Source organism: Balaenoptera ricei, chromosome 11 (assembly GCF_028023285.1).
Source record: "Balaenoptera ricei isolate mBalRic1 chromosome 11, mBalRic1.hap2, whole genome shotgun sequence".
Lineage (NCBI taxonomy): Eukaryota > Metazoa > Chordata > Mammalia > Artiodactyla > Balaenopteridae > Balaenoptera > Balaenoptera ricei.
Window position 1 is genome coordinate 99,938,577 of NC_082649.1, and position 20,743 is coordinate 99,959,319.

Consider the following 20,743-nt stretch of genomic DNA (forward strand, 5'->3'; position numbering starts at 1 on the left):
TCAGGCGTGATGCTTACAGTCTATTGAAATACCAGCATCTACACAATTTAACGGCAATCCAGGGCAGACAATTAGTTTTATAAGGTACAAGCTAAATGTCTACTTCTTTTTGAAAAGCAAATCATTTAAACAGAAGAGTCTAAAACTTTTCATTCTAGCATCAAAGCCTGCTATAAACTTGTGCCAACCCACTCCTAAAGGCTTAACCCCCATTTAGAATTTTCACTTTAGTCATGTAGAAGTCATTTCTCCCTATTCAAATCTTACTTGCCACTCAAGGTCTAGCTTAAGCTGAACCTCCTCCATAAAGTTTTCCTAACTTTACTTTTCATTCAGTACTGCCCTGTTCCTTTTCTCGGTCCCTCCCATCCTGCCATGCTAATACTGCACTTCAGCCCTGGGTTTGATCTTGTTCTCTGCCTTAGTGTCTGCATCGTACAGTATACATCAGTGCCTTTGCCTGTGTTGCTCAGCTGGGTACCTTGCAAAAGGCAGGTAGTCAGTAAATAGCAATTGAACTGACTGGGCAGAGCTCAAGCTGCTTTGCATTGTCACATCTGAGCTTAGATCCGTGCTTAGACCTTTGGAAGACCATTTTAAGTAGTACCTTAATTTAAAAATGTGGTATTACAATGGAGGCAATACTGACCTCCTTTACTTTGGTAAGTGCTGTTTTCAACATTATTGAGCTCATCTGAGGTGATTTAACAGTCGCTTGAATTCATTATTCATAATATCTTCCCTATCCTTTCTGAGATAAATAAGTACTTGTAAAGTTCAAGTTTTAGATTATCTGGTGCTCTGCAGTCAGTTTAACAGATACTTACTAAGTTCCTACTATGTGTGAGGACTATAACAAGATAGTAATAGAGGCAAAAGTGATGATAATCTATAGAAGCCGGAAAAACCCTTCCTTAGATGACGTGAAAATGATAAATTTTTTTATGGTCCTATAGACATTCTGTTAATTTGTTGATATCAAAGTAATATTTCTAAAAAAGTTAGTGCCCTAAATACCATGTTGCTAGTGGTAAGCTGCTGGTTGTAAGGAGAGCAACTGGCATGGGAACCAGTGAGCCTTACCTCCTCCAGTAGAGGTAACAACTCCTGCTTACCTGGCACTTTGAGGTGTCAGAGTGCTTTCCTGTGTAACTGTCAATACCCCCTTTATAAAATGACCCTCAGCTCGCTCACGGATATGTAACTAGTATTGTCTGTAACTTATTGAGTGTTAACCACATGCTAGATGTGCTAAGTGCTTTGTGTACTCTATTTCATTTAGTCCTCAAGCCCTAAGAAGTAGGCGTTCTTACCTCCATGCAGTTCTTTAGAGAGGCTGAAACTTGTCCAGAGTCATACAAAGTAAGCAAAGGTGCTGGACTTTGGACCTAGACCTGCCTGCCTCAGACTGCTCTAACCGTTCCACTCCTGAGTGTGGTATAACCACATCTAAAACTTCCTTTCTCATTCATACTTCAGTGCTATTAGATAATTTTTTTTTATATAAATTTATTTTATATATTTTATTTTTGGCAGTGTTAGGTCTTCGTTGCTGCACGCGGGCTTTCTCTAGTTGCGGCGAGCAAGGCCTACTCTTCGTTGTGGTGCGCAGGCTTCTCATTGCGGTGGCTTCTCTTGCTGTGGAGCACGGGCTCTAGGTGAGCAGGCTTCAGTAGTTGCAGCACGTGGGCTCAGTAGTTGTGGCTCTCAGGCGCAGGCTCAGTAGTTGTGGCACATGGGCTTAGTTGCTCCGCAGCATGTGGGATCTTCCGGGACCAGGGCTCGAACCCATGTCCCCTGCATTGGCAGGCGGATTCTTTTTTTTTTAAACATCTTTATTGGAGTATAATTGCTTTACAATGGTGTGTTAGTTTCTGCTTTATAACAAAGTGAATCAGCTATACATACACATATATCCCCATATCTCTTCCCTCTTGTGTCTCCCTCCCACCCTCCCTATCTCACCCCTCTAGGTGGTCACAAAGCACCAAGCTGATCTCCCTGTGCTATGCGGCTGCTTCCCACTGGCTGTGTTTTACGTTTGGTAGTGTATATGTGTCCATGCCACTTTCTCACTTCGTCCCAGCTTACCCTTCCCCCTCCCTGTGTCCTCAAGTCCATTCTCTAGTAGGTCTGCGTCTTTATTCCCATCTTGCCCCTAGGTTCTTCATGACTTTTTTTTTTTTTTAGATTCCATATATATGTGTTAGCATACGGTATTTGTTTTTCTCTTTCTGACTTACTTCACTCTGTATGACAGACTCTAGGTCCATCCACCTCACTACAAATAACTCAATTTCGTTTCTTTTTAAGGCTGAGTAATATTCCATTGTATATATGTGCCACATCTTCTTTATCCATTCATCTGTTGATAGACACTTAGGTTGCTTCCATGTCCTGGCTATTGTAAATAGAACTGCAGTGAACATTGTGGTACATGACTCTTTTTGAATTATGGTTTTCTCAGGGTATATGCCCAGTAGTGGGATTGCTGGCTCGTATGGTAGTTCTATTTTTAGTTTTTTAAGGAACCTCCATACTGTTCTCCATAGTGACTGTATCAATTTACATTCCCACCAACAGTGCAAGAGTGTTCCCTTTTCTCCACACCCTCTCCAGCATTTATTGTTTGTAGATTTTTTGATGATGGCCATTCTGACTGGTGTGAGGTGATACCTCATTGTAGTTTTGATTTGCGTTTCTCTCATGATTAGTGATGTTGAGCATCCTTTCATGTGTTTGTTGGCAATCTGTATATCTTCTTTGGAGAAATGTCTATTTAGGTCTTCTGCCCATTTTTGGATTGGGTTGTTTGTTTTTTTGATATTGAGCTGCATGAGCTGCTTGTAAATTTTGGAGATTAATCCTTTGTCATTTCTTCATTTGCAAATATTTTCTCCCATTCTGAGCGTTGTCTTTTCATCTTGTTTATGGTTTCCTTTGCTGTGCAAAAGCTTTTAAGCTTCATTAGGTCCCATTTGTTTATTTGTGTTTTTATTTCCATTTCTCTAGGAGGTGGGTCAAAAAGGATCTTGCTGTGATTTATGTCATAGAGTGTTCTGCCTATGTTTTCCTCTGAGAGTTTTATAGTGTCTGGCCTTACATTTAGGTCTTTAATCCATTTTGAGTTTATTTTTATGTATGGTATTAGGGAATGTTCTAATTTCATTCTTTTACATGTAGTTGTCCAGTTTTCCCAGCACCACTTACTGAAGAGGCTGTCTTTTCTCCATTGTATATTCTTGCCTCCTTTATCAAAGATAAGGTGACCATATGTGCATGGGTTTATCTCTGGGCTTTCTATCCTGTTCCATTGATCTATATTTCTGTTTTTGTGTCAGTACCATACTGTCTTGATTACTGTAGCTTTGTAGTATAGTCTGAAGTCAGGGAGCCTGATTCCTCCAGCTCCATTTTTCTTTCTCAAGATTGCTTTGGCTATTCGGGGTCTTTTGTGTTTCCATACAAATTGTGCAATTTTTTGTTCTAGTTCTGTGAAAAATGCCATTGGTAGTTTGATAGGGATTGCATTGAATCTGTAGATTGCTTTGGGTAGTAGAGTCATTTTCACAATGTTGATTCTTCCAATCCAAGAACATGGTATATATGTCTCCATCTATTTGTGTCATCTTTAATTTCTTTCATCAGTGTCTTATAATTTTCTGCATACATATCTTTTGTCTCCTTAGGTAGGTTGGCAGGCGGATTCTTAACCACTGCGCCACCAGGAAAGCCCCATTAGATAATTTTTAAGCTGTTACATACTCACATTAGTCTTACCTGCCTCTTCACCATCCTTCCTTTGGTAAAGAAGGCTTCAGGGGTTTTCCTGGCTGTGTCTGGCAAACACTGTTTGCATTGATGTCTGTGTTGTCAAGTTTCACTTCTTCCAGCTTCCTTTCTCTAAAGACTGAATTGTGTGTTGTATTTTCTGGAAGTCTTGCCTAAGGAATTTAATCAACTCTGGCACTTTCCCTAGCTGTCTCTGGGTTTCCCTCTTTTGAAAGACCTTATTTGGTCAGGCTCCAGAAACTGGGATTTTATTCTCAAGTTATACACGTCTTTGCACATAGGTCATTTCGGTCCATAAACAGTGTTATGCTAAACCACCGTTTATTTTGTCCCCAGTGTGTCACTTCAACTTATGTACTTAGAGTTCTGTTATACTAACATTTCACCCTCACCGATGATGATAAAGTTATACTTTACATTTTAATCTGTGTTTACTAAATCGTTCAGTTTTTAAAATTTAAACATCTGTTTTATCCTTTTATAATAAAATTAAGATGTTGCCAGGATAGCTGTTTTGATTTGAACCATAAGGAGACTAGGAGTTCAGAGAGGTTAAATACTATACCCAGCTTTTCTGAATCCAGATTGTTCTCAGTCACCTCACCATCATGAATAAAAATTGTCCTGGATAAAAGAACTATCAAAACTCAACAGTAAGAAAACAAGCTAATAAAGAAATGGACAAAAGATTTGAACTGATACTTCAAAAACAAAAGGATGGCAAACAAGCTCATGAAATGACGTTCAACATTGTTAGTCATTAGGAAATAAAAATTAAAACCTCATCAAGATACCACCATACGCAATCTATTAGAATGGCTAAAATTTTTCAAAAAGAACAAAATCCTGATAATAATAAGTGCAGGCAAGGATGTGGAGCGACTAGAACACTCATACATTGCTGGTAGGAATGCAAAATGATATGACTACTCTGGGAAGACAGTTTAGCAATTTCTCACGAAATTAAACATGCACTTACTGTATGTCTCAGCAATCTCATCCCTAGGTGAGTCTCACCTAAGAGAAGTGAAAACTTATGGACGCATACACACAAAACCTGTATGCAGATGCTTATAGGAGTTTTATTCATGATTGCTCAATGTCGCTTAACTGGTGAGTGCATAGTGGTATACCACTTGGTGATGGAAAGAAATAAACTTGATACATTCTACAACATGGATGAATCTCAAATGCACCATGCTAAGTGAAAAGCCAGACTCAAAACGCTACATGCTGTGTGATCCCATTATATGACATTATAGAAAAGGCAGAACTATAGGCACGGAGGACTGATGGGTCAGTGGTTGCCAAGACTTAAGCCTGGGGGTAGGGTTTCATCACATTCTCTTTGGGGGGTGGGAGAGGGTGGATTGTTCTGTATTTTGATTGTCGTGATGGTTACATGACTATGCATTTTGTCAAAACACACCTCTATCCACCAAAAAGAGTGAACTCTGGAAATTTAAAATAAATTTAGAAAAAAAAAAAATAGCCTGGTTAGATACACATCTAACTCATGGTAGTTATTGCCTTTGAGGAGGAAGGAGGGAAATGGGACCAGGGTGGAAGTCAAAAGGTATTTTAGCCTCATCATTTATGTTGTCTTAACTTTAAAAAGTAAATAAATGACAATGTGTTGTTTATTTTATATGGTAAGATTGTCAGTGTTTGCTTTATTATTGTACATCTTTGTATTTTTTGATTGGTCAAAGTATAAACAAGGCGAAATATATCCTAAAAGAAAACTTTTTTTAAAAAATTTATTTATTTATCGGCTGCATTGCGTCTTCGTTACTGCGCACGGGCTTTCTCTAGTTGTGGCGAGCATGGGCTACTCTTCGTTGTGGTGCACGTGCTTCTCATTGTGGTGTCTTCTCTTGTTGCGGAGTATGGGCTCTAGGCACGCAGGCTTCAGTAGTTGTGGCTCGCGGGCTCTAGAGCGCAGGCTCCATAGTTGTGGTGCACAGGCTTAGTTGCTCCGCGGCATGTGGGATCTTCCCAGACCAGGGATGGAACCCCTGTCCCCTGCATTGGCAGGTGGATTCTTAACCACTGCGCCACCAGGGAAGACCCCTAAAAGAAAATTTTGAAAAGGCAGCAAAGTAGAAGCGAAAAAAAAATCACCAGTTGTTTTAAAACACTTGGGTACATTTTCTTCTTTTTCTCTCTAGTTGTTTGGTTTTCAATAGTGGAAAATGTACTCGAAGAACAATATAGCCTGTAGCTTTACTTTTACTTAGAGTACCCTAAATATGTTTTCCTTCCTCTTAAATGATCTTTGTAAACATTTGCAGTGATACAATGTCACTGTTAAGGCCTGCGGTTATCTCAGCAACTGGTTTCATTTTAGGGATGTAGACATTTCTGTCATATTAAACTGGTATGTTTCACCTCACTATCCTGGGAGTAAGGGTATGTTTGCATGAATCCTGAGAATTATGATGGCTCTGAGCCATTGGGATTTGATTAACAGAAAGTCCTGTCTTTCTCAGGTTTCCCTCCACAAATGTTTCCACATTAATGTTCGATAAACCTGGCGGTCTGTGTCACTGCTGGTCACTTAATCCTGCTGGAGGCCATTAGGATGTGCCATCTCTTTGTATAATGTGCTGTCAAGGACAGCCCAGAGGAGAATTACCTAGGTTCAGGGTGTTAGTTCCTTTGTAGATTTGTCAGACTCCTTAGATTCACTCATACCATCATTTTCTCAAAGGCACCAGATGATGAGCCTCTCTAATCCAGCACTCTCCTCTGACCACCCCCCTTATACCCTTATAACCCCTTCAGTTTCCTTAGCTGTAAAGTGGAGATAATGACATGGCTTTCATGAATGTGGAATGCTTAGTAGAGTGCCTTGCATTTGATAGATTTATTCTTTCTCCTTGAAGTTCATCTTTGACTAAAATGAAACCCTCTGAACTCTATTTCTGAGCTTCTCCAAGTAGAGTCTGTTTCAGGTCACTGAAATTTAATTACAGGGACTCATGTACCATCTTTCTTCAGGTTTACCTAGCACCATGTGTCTCTCCTTTGTTGCACTAGTGGTAACTGCAACTTTGTTTTTATTTGTGTGATGATTATGGGACCCTCATTGAAGTGCTGTGGAGGCATGACTTATCTGCAGTATTCTCAACACTTAGCACAGCACCTGGCACCTAGTAGGCCCTCAGATATTCTCAGAATGAAGGAAGAAATGAGTGTTTAAACTTTGTAGTTTTAATCTTTCATATATAAACATCTCATTTCTCAAGTTTTTACCATAGCGCTTTGCACATAATAGGTCTGGTTATTTTTTCCTCTTCATGGCTCTTAAGAATTGATTTAGGTCTATTATATCTCAATAAAAGCTGGGGGAGGATTGATTTAGTTGTTTTCATTATAAAGGTAATAAAACTATATTCTAGAAAATGGGGTTGGCTGAGGCAATAATGACATTTTACCTAAATGTCATCACACTATGCATATAATTTGATAGCTCTTTCCCCCTTTTATTTCATTTTCCCTCAGTAAGTTTTCCCTATTTTTAATGGTGTTGCCATTCTCCAATGTAGTTTGTGGAGAAGAGTTTGCTTTCATGTCAGGCAACCAAAGAAACTGAAAAAGAGGTTGCTCAGATGGGTGAAAATCATAAACCTAAACCCCTTTACTTGTGGATTTGACTGAGAACAACTGTCCAGGAGTGCAGCCAAAAACAAAAACAGAAAAGCCTATTTGCTCCCTTCTCCCTGCTATTTCTTTTAAATGTTAGGGCCATAGTGCTGGTCTGTGGGCATAAGCATGTATGCCTTCTTGGCCTGGGCCACCAGGTGAGTTTTCAGTAAGTGGTAGGACTGTAGGAGTCCTGGGCTTGGAGGCCGTGAGTTTAGTCAATGAGAAGCAAACTGGATAGGGGAATCAGTGCCTGCTGCGGGGTCTGCCTCGTCTCCCGATGGGCATGACGCCTGATCTGACACCCAGGCTAGATATTTGTATGATGGGAGTTGGGAAGGGAGAACTCTTAGACTTTATTCAAAGTTCATCTAAGACGTTAATCCCTCCTGGGGTTAATGAAGATTTACCTGATTCTTTTCAGATCAGCTAGTCACCTTCCACTTGCTCTTTTACTGGTATAACCAATAATAAAACTACATGTCCTACGTCAACCACAATAAAAAGAACAAAACAGTCTACATGTCCCGTGCTTTCCCAGTAGCCCAGTAGCATTTTGAGGGTAGAGACAGTGTTTTTAACTAATCTTTATAAATAGTAACTGCTGCTATTTGCAGAGTGCTTGCTATGTGCTAGGCACTGAACACTTTTCCATTTAACCCACACTCCTATGACATAGGTACTTCTTAAAAATGCCAGTTTCAAAGATGAGCAATTAAAGGCTCAGAGACATCTCATATCTGAAGCTAAACCTGGAATGAAAACCCAGGTGGGTGTGAATTTCAGAGGGCACACAGACTGAATTGTGAAAGTTTATTCCCTCTTCAGTTTCCTTTAATCTTTCTGATTATGTCCAGGGGGAAGGAAGTTGGTTTGACAACTAACACTCCGTATCTAACATTTAACACTTGGCTGACTTTTGAACCAACAGAACGCAGGCTCAGAGCCTTTACAGAGAATGAAGTTTAGTAACTGTTGTTTTGTTTTCTTTAACTTAGTTCCACTGTATTCTTCTATGGCAAATGATAAAGAATTTCCATTGATGGTAGTGATATAAAATTTCTTCTCAAATGTGTTTAGTTGCTTGCGTATGCATAGAATAACTTTGAAAGGAAGGACAAAAAAACATGATACCTGTTGCCTCCAGGGACTCTTTCTAGGTGGCTGGGGGGACTGGGAAAATTTCACTTTATCCTGCTTTTCTGTACAAAACTCAAATTTTGTGACCCAAAATGGAGACAAAACAACCTAGATCAATGAGAAAATTAGTAAATAAATAATAGCGCAGAAGGTAGGGGGAATATGGCAAAAACCATGAAGGGCTTAAGACAATGAATGAAACTAAAGAAACGCTGTGTCAGAAACGTACGAAAGGTACGACAATCCAATTTCCAGGGGGAACCCTGGGACAGGACGACCTATCGCCACCGCCCGCTTCCGTGAGAGCGGGACCCTCACTCGTCAGGGGATCCATCTGCGCATGCGCACGGCCTCAAGCCGGCCATCTTCCAGGCTGTAATCCATCCTCCGCCGATAGCGCGCGAAAACTGCACGCACGCCTGCCGGGGACGCGCACGTACGCCCCGCCCCGCCCCGCCCCGCGCAGCCAGCGAATCCCGAAGCGGCGAGGCCCGGGTAGTTTTGGCTTCGGGAGGTAATTCCCCGGAGGGCGGGGAACGCGGAAGAGGCAGAGGCGGGCGCGGAGGAGGCGGGCGCGGAGGAGGCGGGCGCGGAGGAGGCGGGCGCGGAGGAGGCGGGCGCGGAGGAGTCCGGCCCGGAAGAGTCCCACCCGGAGCAGCCCGGCTCCCAGCAGGAGATGGAGGCTGGGCGGCCGCGGCCGATGCTGCGCTCAGTGAACACTCGCGAGCCGTCCCAGGTCATCTTCTGCAACCGCAGCCCGCGCGTGGTGCTGCCCGTGTGGCTCAACTTCGACGGCGAGCCGCAGCCCTACCCGACGCTGCCCCCCGGCACGGGGCGCCGCATCCATAGCTACCGAGGTAGGCGGGCCGGGGTCGCCCAGTCGCGCCCGGCCGCGCTGCCCCCTTGTCCTGGCCGCAACGAGCCCTGTGCTGAGCTGTGCCCAGCGCGCTGCCCAGCGCTCTAGGCCTGATAACGATAACGGTGGCTCGATCTCACCGAATTCCTGCCCCATCCGGGGAGGCAGGTGCTGTTGTCATTATTATTCCCATTTTACACTCGAGGAACTGACGCCCTAGAGAGGTTGTGACAGATCCAAGTAGACGCAGCTAGTGACAGAGCATTCTTCTTTTAAGAGTGCATAATTTGCATTTGATGATCGACCCCACGTGTATTCCGTCCCTCACGCCCATTTGTTCAGTCCGTGAATGGGAGAATCCCACATTCCCTGATGTGCCCAGTGGGCCACGTCCGCGTAGGGTCCCTGTCTTCATGGAGATCGCGGTCCAGTGGGGGAGACGAGACAAATGCATAAGTAGTTAAGAACAAGCCAGTGTCATAATTGCTACCATAGGAACGGAGCACAGCAGGGCACCTGCTCAGTGAAAGGGAGGGGTGTGTGCTTTGAGTTGGAACTTCCCAGAGAAGAAAGGGAATCCTGCAGGATGAATGGGATCTTACTAACCCAAGACAGGAGTGGAGAGCTGTAGGCAGAGTGAACAGCATGGGCTAACACCTGGAGCCTGGGAAAGGGGAGAGGGTATGGAATGGTGGGAGAGGAAGTCTGAAAGGTGATCTTACCCCTAGGGAAATGGGGGCCATTGAAAGTTTTTAAGCAGGGAAATGACATTGCCTGATTTAATACTGAAAAGCTTACCCAGGTTGCAAAGTGGTTTGGAGGGGGTAGAGTACTGGTAGCAGTTAGGAAACTGTTGTAATAACCCAGGTTGGAGCTGTCTAGGCCTTACTGCATAAAGTGGCAGTAATCTTCCCTTGGTTTTCAAGAAGAGAAGTTAATGCTTGCTAAATTTTCACTACCTTCCTCGGAGGATCCTAATGGATCTTTTTTCCTTGAGGGTGGCATACTCAATAATGCTCTTCAAACTTTTACACCGAAGTTCTGCTAATATTAAATGAGGAAGAACACAATTCTTCCAGGCATTTACATTTCTGTAGTCTCCTATTTTATCTAGGAAATTGTGTGAATTTTGTATTCTTCTCCAAAATGTATCTGTGCCTGATTTAATATAAACATTAAAAAAAAAATTACCACGTGAATGTACTTAATGTTATCGATACTAAACTGTACACTTAAAAATGGTTAATAGTCAATTTTATGTTATATATATATTACTACAAGAAAAAAAAATTACTTCCTACTTTACATTTCTTAAATTTTCCCACCAAATCTTCAAGTAAATTTATGCCCTAGGAACACATGCTGTTTTTTATTCTGAGGCAACCTCCTCCCTCCTTAAACAGAATCTTAGCCCTGGGATTTTGTCTCCTTCCAAGTGCCCCTCTCTCTCTCTCTCTCTTTTTTTTTTTTTTTTTTTTTGCATAAAATGTGTTTAAATTATACCTTAAATTCAGGTATAATTTACATAGAGTAAAATACAAATATCTTAGGGTTTGATGGGTTTTGACAACACCTAGATCAAGTTACAGATTAGAATATTTTCGTCACCCCAGAAAGTTCTCTCCTACCCCTTTTCACTCTTCTGATTTTTCACACCATTGACTAATTTTATCTCTTTCTACAGAATGTACCCTTTTCTGTCTGGCTTTTTTCTTTCAACGTGATGTTTTTGTATCTTCTTGTTTTTGAGAAGCACAGTTCTGAGGAGTTGGTGACCTTTTCTCTCCTTTTAGTTTGCAGCCTTTGGTGTGATTTGCAATTCCCATACTTTGCTTTTGTACCAAGATAGCAAAAAGGGCCTGGGTTTTGGAGCCTCGCTCGAATACTTGCCCTTCTCCTTACTGTCCCTGTTGCCTTGAGCAAGTCACTTGGCATTTTCAGACCTTTTTTTCTCATCTTTACCTGGATCTTTTGTGAGGACTAAATAAAATAACATTATTGGAATGGCTTTGTATGGTATTTAAGCAGAATGAGAGACAGCTATTTTCAGTGTCAGAGTGAAGAGATGAAGGAAATAGGTGTGCGGCTCCTTAACCTTTGCTTGTCTTAACAGGTCATCTTTGGCTCTTCCGAGATGCTGGGACATCTGATGGGCTTCTAGTTAACCAGACTGAGCTGTTTGTGCCGTCTCTCAATGTTGATGGACAGCCTATTTTTGCAAACATCACACTGCCAGGTACTGATGTTCCCTCTTACTTTTTAAAAAGATAGGCTGCTGTACTAAGTAGAGGATAGGCCACTCGAAGGAGCCCAGTTATTAGTGATTTCTGCCTGATGCTGGGCAAGGTATCCAGCCTTTCTGTGTCCCATTCTCCACCATGAATAAAGTGGAAGTAATTTACTTGTATGCTGTATGTTGAACGAAGATGTCGTGCTATCTCAGAAGCTCTTCGGGCTGGTCAAGGGTGGGCTAAATTAAAATACTTGATTGTAGAATTATGAATGCGTTTTGTTTCGCTGGCCCTGGAGCAGAATGATGCCCCGGAGTCTCAGGAGAAAAAAAAGGTGTAGAGAATGAGATATCATGACTTATTTATTGACTTCTAGTGTTGTATCTTTCGATGTAATTGAACCCAGTCAAGGTCACTGTGTCAATCAGGGGTTTTAAGAAGAATCACCAAATTGAACATTAGCTTCATAGCTTACCACTTGTTTAAAACTCAAGTGATTTTATTAGGTTGAACCCTTAGAAACTGATGATCTGTTGGGTTAAAAAAAAACCCAAATACCTGCAGCTTCAAACGAGTATGTGTATGTAGGGTTCAAACTAGTATGTGTATTTAGATCCTGCTTTAAGGCAGGTATACAGTGGGTATACAGAAGTGCTTTAAGGCAGGTATACAGTGGGTATACAGAAGTGCTTTAAGGCAGGTATACAGTGGGTATACAGAAGTGAGCACTGGTAAGTTAAATGTCGGAAATTCTGCCTTAAAGGAGACCTTTAAAGAGTAAGTTCCCCAGTAAGTTTAAAATAAGATTTGAGTTCCCCCAAAATCCAGTTACACACTTCTTTGGTTATCTATTGCTGTGTGACAGCTACCCCCAACCTAACAACAACCGTTTTATCTGTTTATAATTCTGCAGCCGGGGCAGGCAGCTGGGGCAGAGCTCAGCTCAGTGGTTATTCTGCTCACTGGTGATCACTGCCTTCTGCTGGCAGGTTGGCTGGGGCCTGGGCCTCTCTCCCGTGTCATCTCAGGGCCTGGCCCTCTTTGTATGGTCTCTCCTGCTGGGTAGCTCAGGGCTCCTGAGAGTGTAAAAGCGAACGTTGCCAGGGCTTCTTAAGGCTGAGACCCAGAATCGCCACAGCGTCACTGTGCCCACATTCAGTTAGCTAAAGCACATCCCAGGCCCAGCCCACTCTCGAGGAAAGTTCCTACACAAGGTCATGAATAGTGTGAGTTGTCTGTTGCGGCCATCACATTACACTCCGCCACAACCCATGTACTCACTTTTTTTGTCCAAAGCGAGGTCCAGCTGTTGCAAATGTAATTGCCACGGTTGGCAAAGCCTCTCACTCAGCCCCTGTCCTCAGGCCTGAGTCTGCTGCTGAGAGTCGGTTTTCTGCCCTTACAGTGTACACCCTGAAAGAGCGGTGCCTCCAGGTTGTGCGAAGCCTAGTCAAGCCTGAGGATTACAGGAGACTGGACATCGCGAGATCCCTCTACGAAGATTTGGAAGACCACCCAAATGTGTGGAAGGACCTGGAGCGGTTGACCCAGGAGCATATTGAAAATCAGCGGATGGCAGAGGAGACTGAAGATTTTAATTGAAATTTACACTCCTGGGTCTCGGCTTTTGACAGTCCTGACAAGTCTTGATCTAGATCTAGGACTGGTCATTTTTTCTCGGCTTCAAAGTGTCTCATTCTTGGAGTCAAAAAGCTCCATTGCTTAAAAGAAAGTTAACTGACCTCACTGCTGGGCACTGTGATGTTTAAGGGCAAATATCACAAAAGGTAATTTAATGCCTGTCCCTTCTAGAAGTATTTATCAAGGGAAAGTAGTTGCATTTTTGCCTCCTAGTGAGTCAGGAAAGTTTCTGTGTAAGGACTTTTGTGTAAGTAATTCAGTGAGAATTGTAGCTTATTCTTGAGTTGTAGGAAAGCAGTGGCGTCTGCTTTTCATTCCTGTATTTTGGTTGGTGATGTGCCCGCGTCCCGCACTGAGAGACCAAGGTGTCCTTGGGGCAGGGGCATAGCCGTCGGCTCTTTGAGACTCCAGTGGCTCGCACGTTATGAGCCTTCCCTCAGTGTTTGTTGAATGAACAAACCAGTGGCTACTTTGGTAGTGTTAGAGGTTTTCACCCTTTTTTTTGAGGGCGGGTGGTATTGGGGACCTTAAAGTATATACAGTAAACAAATGTTTTAAAGGGCATCAATTTTATAGAAAGCAGTTTTTATAATTTTTCTAAATTGTGGCTTTTCTCTGCCCACTGTTGTCGCAGGACTGTTTTATTTCTGTTTCTAAGCCAGGATTAGCTTTCTACAGTTCTTATTGATGATAGCTTTTTTGAAACTTGCTATCTGCACAGAAGATAGGAGAAAATAGCCGTCCCCTTGTTTAATCATAGTATTAAAGAGCTACTCCTGTACTATAAATAGGTTTTTGCCAAATGTGGGTACTTCTGTTCGTTTTTGTAAATCCATGACATTTTTGTTCGATTCAGCAGTTTTTCATCAGGCAGGATCTGGCGACACTTTGCACCTGGCTGGAGGAGAGGACAAAGCCATCCAGCCTCTCGGAAGTTACTTGCTAACACACCGTGGATTCAGAGGGTAGCCTGGAATGTTTTCTAATTTTATACATGTACAGATCCTTTCCTATAGGCTGGACTTAAATTCATTAACTCAAATTCAATACTTCTATCAGGCCTCCTTTTTTGGTAGCTAATCGTTAAAAAAAACAAAAAACAAAAAAACTCCCCAGTAGAGAAAGTGTTGGAAGAGACAGAAAAGTAAAGGAAGAGAAAAGATCCAATTAGGTATACTACTTAAATACAACCACTAACTTAACATTTTGAACTTTTAGCCTTTTTTTGGCTTGGTTTTACGTAGTTGAGATCATACTGAATATAAAGTTTTGTATTCTACTTTCTCATCTAACTTTATAACTTAAATATTTTTCCATGGTATTATAAGCTCTTCATAGACATGAGTGCAGCCTTCCTTTTATAAATAATGTTGGCATATTTCTTGGCATCTTTATTAGTTCCTTTGAGCACAGTTCCTGTGCTCTGATATCAGAGTGAAGTGAATGAATCAGACGCCGTACAGTTTTCCCACCTAATCTTATTCTCCTCTTTCAACATTCAGCAAATAAGTGGGCCTTTTTTTTTTCTTTAGCCTGTTGTGGTACTCATTCAGTGACACACCTATAATTTTTTATCTAATTTTTTTGTCGAATTGTTGGGTAGGGAAGAAGAAATGCTGGTATAGAAGGCAGCCATATGATCTCGAAAGTGGGATAGGATGGGAGATTTAAGGAAGCCTGCTGGTGCTCGATTAGTTCAGTGTTGGTTTTATTATTTTTTAAACCTGTCTTTGTGTCAAAATGAGATTTCATGTTCCTGTCAAAACTTGCAATTTGAGTACTGTGTTTTTTGTGTTGTCCAAGGAAGATTGAAAACCTATAGCATGTATGTACTCATTTGAAATTTTATGAATGTATTAAATGTGTTACTTTTAAGAGACTGTGATCTTATCTATTTTGAGTTTAAAAAAAAAAGCTTTTTTGGATACATTAAATGGTGCTAAGTAAAGGAAATAGGTAAGGTGTGGTGGTGTCATTTGCCAGGCTCTTCTCTCTTGGAGAGGTGTGAAGGCCATGCTTGCTTAAAGGCTTAAGGGGGGCGGGGCGGGGGGGTGAGGTGGTTGGACAAAGGCAAGAAACCTGCTTTCATTCTTAGTCCCTTCTCTTTCCAGCACTGGATTTTGTTTTAAACTTTGTTTCTTTTAGCTTTATTTTTCTTGTAAAAATGAAATATCACTGTAAAAAACTTAAGCTCTACAGAAAAGTATGAAGAAGAAAAGCATTCAAATTTGGAGCACAGGTGGTTTTTTTTTTTTTTTTTTCATGAAAATAGAACCAACCGTAACAGACACCTCATACAGGTGGCAACTAAATATATGAAAAGATGCTCCACATTATATATCATCAGGGAACTGCAAATTAAAACAACAGTGAGATACTACTACACACCTATTAGAATGGCCAAAAAAAAAAGAATGGCCAAAATCCAGAACACTGACAATACCAAATGCCAGTGAGGATGTGGAGCAACGGGAACTCTCATTCATTGCTGGTGGGAATGCAAAATGGTGCAGCCACTTTGGAAGACAGTTTGGTGGTTTCTTAGAAAACGTATTCTTATTGTACAATCCAGTAATTGTGCTCCTTAGTATTTACTCAAAGGAGTTGAAAACTTATGTCCAAAAACTTGCACATGGATGTTTACAGCAGCTTTGTTCATAATTGCCAAAACTTGGAAGCAACCAAGATGTCCTTCAGTAGTTGAATGAACACATAAACTGTGATATAATGGAATAACTGTAATACAATGGAATATTATTCAGCACTAAGATGAAGTGAGCTGTTAACCGTGAAAAGACATGGAGGAAATTTAAATGCATATTACTAAGTGAAAGTAGACAGCCTGCCAACGCAGGGGACACAGGTTCGAGCCTTGGTCCAGGAAGATCCCAATGCCACGGAGCAGCTAAGCCCATGCGCCACAACTACTGAGCCTGCAATCTAGAGCCCACGAGCCGCAACTCCTGAGTCCACATGCTACAGTTACTGAAGCCCGTGTACCTAGAGCCCGTGCTCCGCAATGAAGAGAAGCCACTGCAATGAGAAGCCCACGCACCGCAACAAAGAGTAGCCCCTGCTAACCGCAACTAGAGAAAGCCCGTGCACAGCAACGAAGACCCAACGCAGCCAAAAATACATAAATACATAAATAAATAAAAAATTTTAAAAATACTGTCTTTGTTAAAAATAAATAAATGATAAATAAAAAAGGGTTGGGGGAGAGGGAGGGATGAATAGGTAGAGCACAGAGAATTTTTTAGAGCAGTGAATCTATTCTGTCTGATGTTATAATAGTGGATATATATCATTATAAATTTGTCCAAACCCACAGAATGTACACCACCAAGAGTGAACCCTAAGGTAAACTGTAGACTTGGGGTGATAATGATGTATCAATGTAGGTCCATCAATTGTAACAAATGTACCACCCTGGCAGGGGCAGGTGTTAATAATGGAAGGGAGACTTTGTGGGGGGGCAGGAGGTATATAGGAAATCCTGTACCTTCCTCTCAATTATGCTGTGAACATAAAACTGCTCTAGAAAATAGTCTATTAAAAAAAAAGTGGTTAATATCTCACCAGGACTTATATTGAGAATGTGATAAAAAAAACAACAGGGCACTCAGCTCACTAAGGACATGAAATAGATACCAGCGTTTTGCATTCTTGAAATAGGAACACCAGTGAACTTTTCAGACACTTTCATGCTGGGTTTCTGTATCCCGTTCTTAGCACCTCAGCCCTACTCTATGCTAGTCACTGGGCTGCCTGATACCCTTTCACCGTTTCCCCATTCTGTCAGCACACCTAAGCTCCCTGCCCCAACAGAACATTTTCCTGGGGACTTTCCCCCATCACCACACATACACAGTAATCCATTGGCAGATCACAGAAGAATGAAATATACTTGTGGTGATAACCAAAAGGGGCAATATTACCGGATAGGTAAATGAGAGAGAAACCCACAAAACTAGTTTCAGAATTTGGAACATGAAACCTCAGGAGAGTACGAGTTGGCTTAACATACACTGAATAGCAATATGCTCTCTCCATATTCAGGTAGAAAACACAGAAGATTGTTTTGTTCCACTTGGGAGAAGTTGAGTCCTTGAGGACCGGGCTGGCCCTGCAAATGTTTCTGAAAAACCCAGAGGAAATCATAGCGAACCATTTTATCCTCAGATAAATTGAAGGAGAGTTAATTGGGCAAAGGATAGCCTAGCTGCAGTTTGCTAGGGAGGACATGACATTCTTCACCTGGAGGAGGGTGATCAGATACCCCGGTCCAATGCGGGAATACTGAGAACTCATGCTGCAGTTATCCAGTGCTCAGAAGCGTCAGGTGGGAACTAAAGGGGAGGGTTATTCTAGCAGGTCTGGATTACCCTGTCCTGTAGCAACCGCAGAGAGTGGGGGGAATTTGGAGGGGGGTCTGGTGTGTCCTCGGGGTAGCAGTTTTCCAACTATTGATTTATGGTTTTCCTTGATAGACTTTAGGACTGCCCTACCCTTCCTGTAGATGAGAAAGCAGACCCCTCTGGAACGGACCCTAATACTGGAAATAAATGTACATTAATAGGAAGTTGGCCAAATAAAGTATGGTGCTCCTAAATAAACTATTAAAAAGGAAAAGGTAGATGCTTATTTAAGGACATGAAAAACTATTTATTATTAAATATTATTATTTACAGAAAATGAAATGTTTTAAAATTTTTTATATTAAAAATTAATTTTATAGAGGTCTAAAAATATGTGAAAGTATATACAGCAAAGTATTAATAACGGTGGCCCATCCAGGATGAAATTATGGGAAGGTGTTCATTCTCTTTCTCTGTCTCTCTCTCTCTGAGATAATTGAGATAATGGAATAGATATAGATATAGATATAGATATAGATATATCTTTGCCCCAGTTCCTGGCACAGAGCTCCTAGAACTCTTTTAAATTCCTAAGTGATAAGATCACTAGGAGCATCTTTTGTTCTAACGAGAGGACTCTGGGTGGGCTCCTGGATGACTCCGGGATGGGGTCTGGTCAGCAGAAAAGCCAAGCCATCATTAGAAGCTTGGAATTTTCAGCCCGCCTCACCCTTCTCTAGAGAGGGGAGAGGGGCTGAAAATGAGGTTAATAATTGATCATGCCTACTTGTGGGAGCTTCCATAAACTCCCAAAGTAGGGGGTTCAGAGATCTTCCAGGGGGACAAACACACCCACACTGGAAAGGTGATGCACCCCAACTCCACTGGGACCGAAGCTCCTGTGCCCAGGACCCTCGAAGATCTCACCCTATATTTCTCTTTATCTGGGTGTTCATCTGTATCCTTTGTCATATCCTTTAATAAACTGGTAAGTGTGTTTCCATGAGTTCTGTGAGCCACTTTAGCAACCTAATTGAACTTGAGGAGGGGTCCTGGGAACCTCTGATTTGTAGCCAAGTTGGACGGAAGTTATGGGTAACCCGGGGACCTACTACTTGGGACTGGCATCTGAAGGGGGGTTGGGGGCAGTCTTGCGGAACTGAGCCCTTAACCTGTGGGATCTGACACTATCTCCAGGTAGATAGTGTTAGAATTAAGTTTAATTGTAGGACACCCAGCTGGTGTCACAGAGAATTGCTTGTTGTGGGGAAACTACCCCCTCTCCTCCATTTGGTGACCAGAAGTGTCAGAAGTGACGTGTTGTGTGTAATAGTGTCACCGAATGAAACTTGGGTCTGCTTGACCCGTGCAGTAAAGCCAATCTACTGATGCCCGCTTGTGGTGAAGGCGAGTGCAGCGTTTATTGCAGGGCGCCAAGCAAGGAGTCCAGGTGGCTAGTGCTCAAAAAACCTGAACTCCCCGAAGGCTTTTGGGAAAAGGTTTTTAAAGACAGTGTGAGGCAGGGGGTGTTGTGGGGTGTGTGGTCAGCTAGTGGACACTCTTCTGATTGGTTGGGGATGAGATAATTGGGAGTCAACAACATCAACCTTCTGGTCCCAACTGGTCTGGGGTCTACGTGCTTGTGGGCAGCGTAAGGTTAACTTCTTCCACCCGGTGGGGGTTTTAGTATCTGCAAAACAGTTCAAAGAATTTGGCTCAGAATATTACCTATAGCCCTTGAGGAGGAGCTAAAAGTCCTCAACTTTGTTTAATGGCTAAACTGTTATTGTTTTGTCATGCTTGACTGTTTCCCTTTCTTTCTGCATTTTCTCACGTTGCTGATTAAATTCACTCTTTGGAACTCGAGGAAGGCCTAGGGGGCTAAAGGTTTTCTACAGACAAAAGACAGGCAGAGGACGCTGGGGGTGGCAGGGGTGCGGGGTGTCTGTTCTGGGAAGGCCCCATAGGGTCCTGCTGCGTTACAAAGGTAAGGAGAAACACAGAAGGGGGAACTGGCTTTCCCCCTCTACAGGAGGAAGAAAAGCTAGGACTGGGTTTTTTTCTTTTTTTGATGTGCACCATCCTTCGAGTCTCTACTGAATTTGCCACAATGCTGCCTCTGCTCTATGTCTTGGTTTTTTGGCCACGAGGCATGCGGGATCTCAGCTCCCCGACCAGGGATCGAACCCACACCCCCTGCTTTGGAAGGCCAAGTCCCAACCACTGGACCGCCAGGGAAGTCCCTGGGTTTTTTCTTAATTCACTCCTTTTTTCAGACAGTGATCATGTACTATCAGAAAAACCAATAAAGTTATTTTTATTAGAAAAGAAAAAATATGTGCAAAGTACACAGAAAAGCCTTACTGTGGTTATTTCCTTTTCATCAGCCTTCCTTCGTGCCCATCTTCCTGATGTCACATGGGTCCTCAACTCTGCTGGCACATAAGTAGAACTACCCGGGAAGCTTTTTGAAATGCTACCGCCTGAATCCCAGCCCAGAACAATCATGCCTGGATCTCTGGATGGAGGTAGGGCTGGGCCTGTAGAGTCTTTTTAAAGCTCCCAGATGATTGATTCTAAGGTGTAGCAGGGATTGCAAACCTCTGATTGTAATTTCAAGGGAATTAAACATGAATAGGTCAAAATGGCACACTATATCACTAATTACATTCGGCCTCAATAACTGTTTCTAACTGATCCTGGTGTGGAGGCTGTTGGTCATGGAAAAGTGAATTAGGAGAAGATGTGTGCAGGATCACAGGAAATTTTTCAGGGTGAGGTGATATAATAGGGCACAAAGAGCCCTCCCTTTGGAATCAGACTTGGGTTGAATCTTGTCACTTGGCCAGTTTAGCTTGGACAAGTTGCAATTGACGTGAGCCTCAGTTTCCCCATCTGTAGAATGGGAATGATAAACCTACCCTGTAGGGTCATTGTGGGGATCCCAGATAATATGTGTTAAATGCCTGGTACTCGATAGGTGAGTGGCAACTCTGTTAATTAGTGATAGCAAAGACCTTACTTTGAAGAACATATTCTAAAGAATGGGGACAAAGACGTGTGCCTAAGATGGCCTG

The 20,743-nt window shown here is 42.3% G+C and overlaps 1 protein-coding gene across 1 annotated transcript; it reads left to right on the forward strand.

Moving 5' to 3' along the window:
* The first annotated feature begins 8,197 nt into the window (after positions 1-8,197).
* On the forward strand, positions 8,198-15,185 carry VHL (von Hippel-Lindau tumor suppressor). Its single transcript, XM_059940608.1, has 4 exons — positions 8,198-8,209; positions 9,095-9,437; positions 11,550-11,672; positions 13,073-15,185. The coding sequence occupies exons 1-4, from the start codon at positions 8,198-8,200 to the stop codon at positions 13,267-13,269; spliced, it is 675 nt and encodes a 224-aa protein (XP_059796591.1). The 3' UTR covers positions 13,270-15,185.
* The last annotated feature ends 5,558 nt before the right edge of the window (positions 15,186-20,743 follow it).

What these genes read in the sequence shown, in the direction of transcription:
- VHL (XM_059940608.1), top strand. An exon ending in CCGCATCCATAGCTACCGAG is followed by an intron (nt 9,438 to 11,549) that starts GTAGGCGGGCCG and finishes TTGTCTTAACAG; the next exon opens with GTCATCTTTGGCTCTTCCGA. An exon ending in TGCAAACATCACACTGCCAG is followed by an intron (nt 11,673 to 13,072) that starts GTACTGATGTTC and finishes CTGCCCTTACAG; the next exon opens with TGTACACCCTGAAAGAGCGG.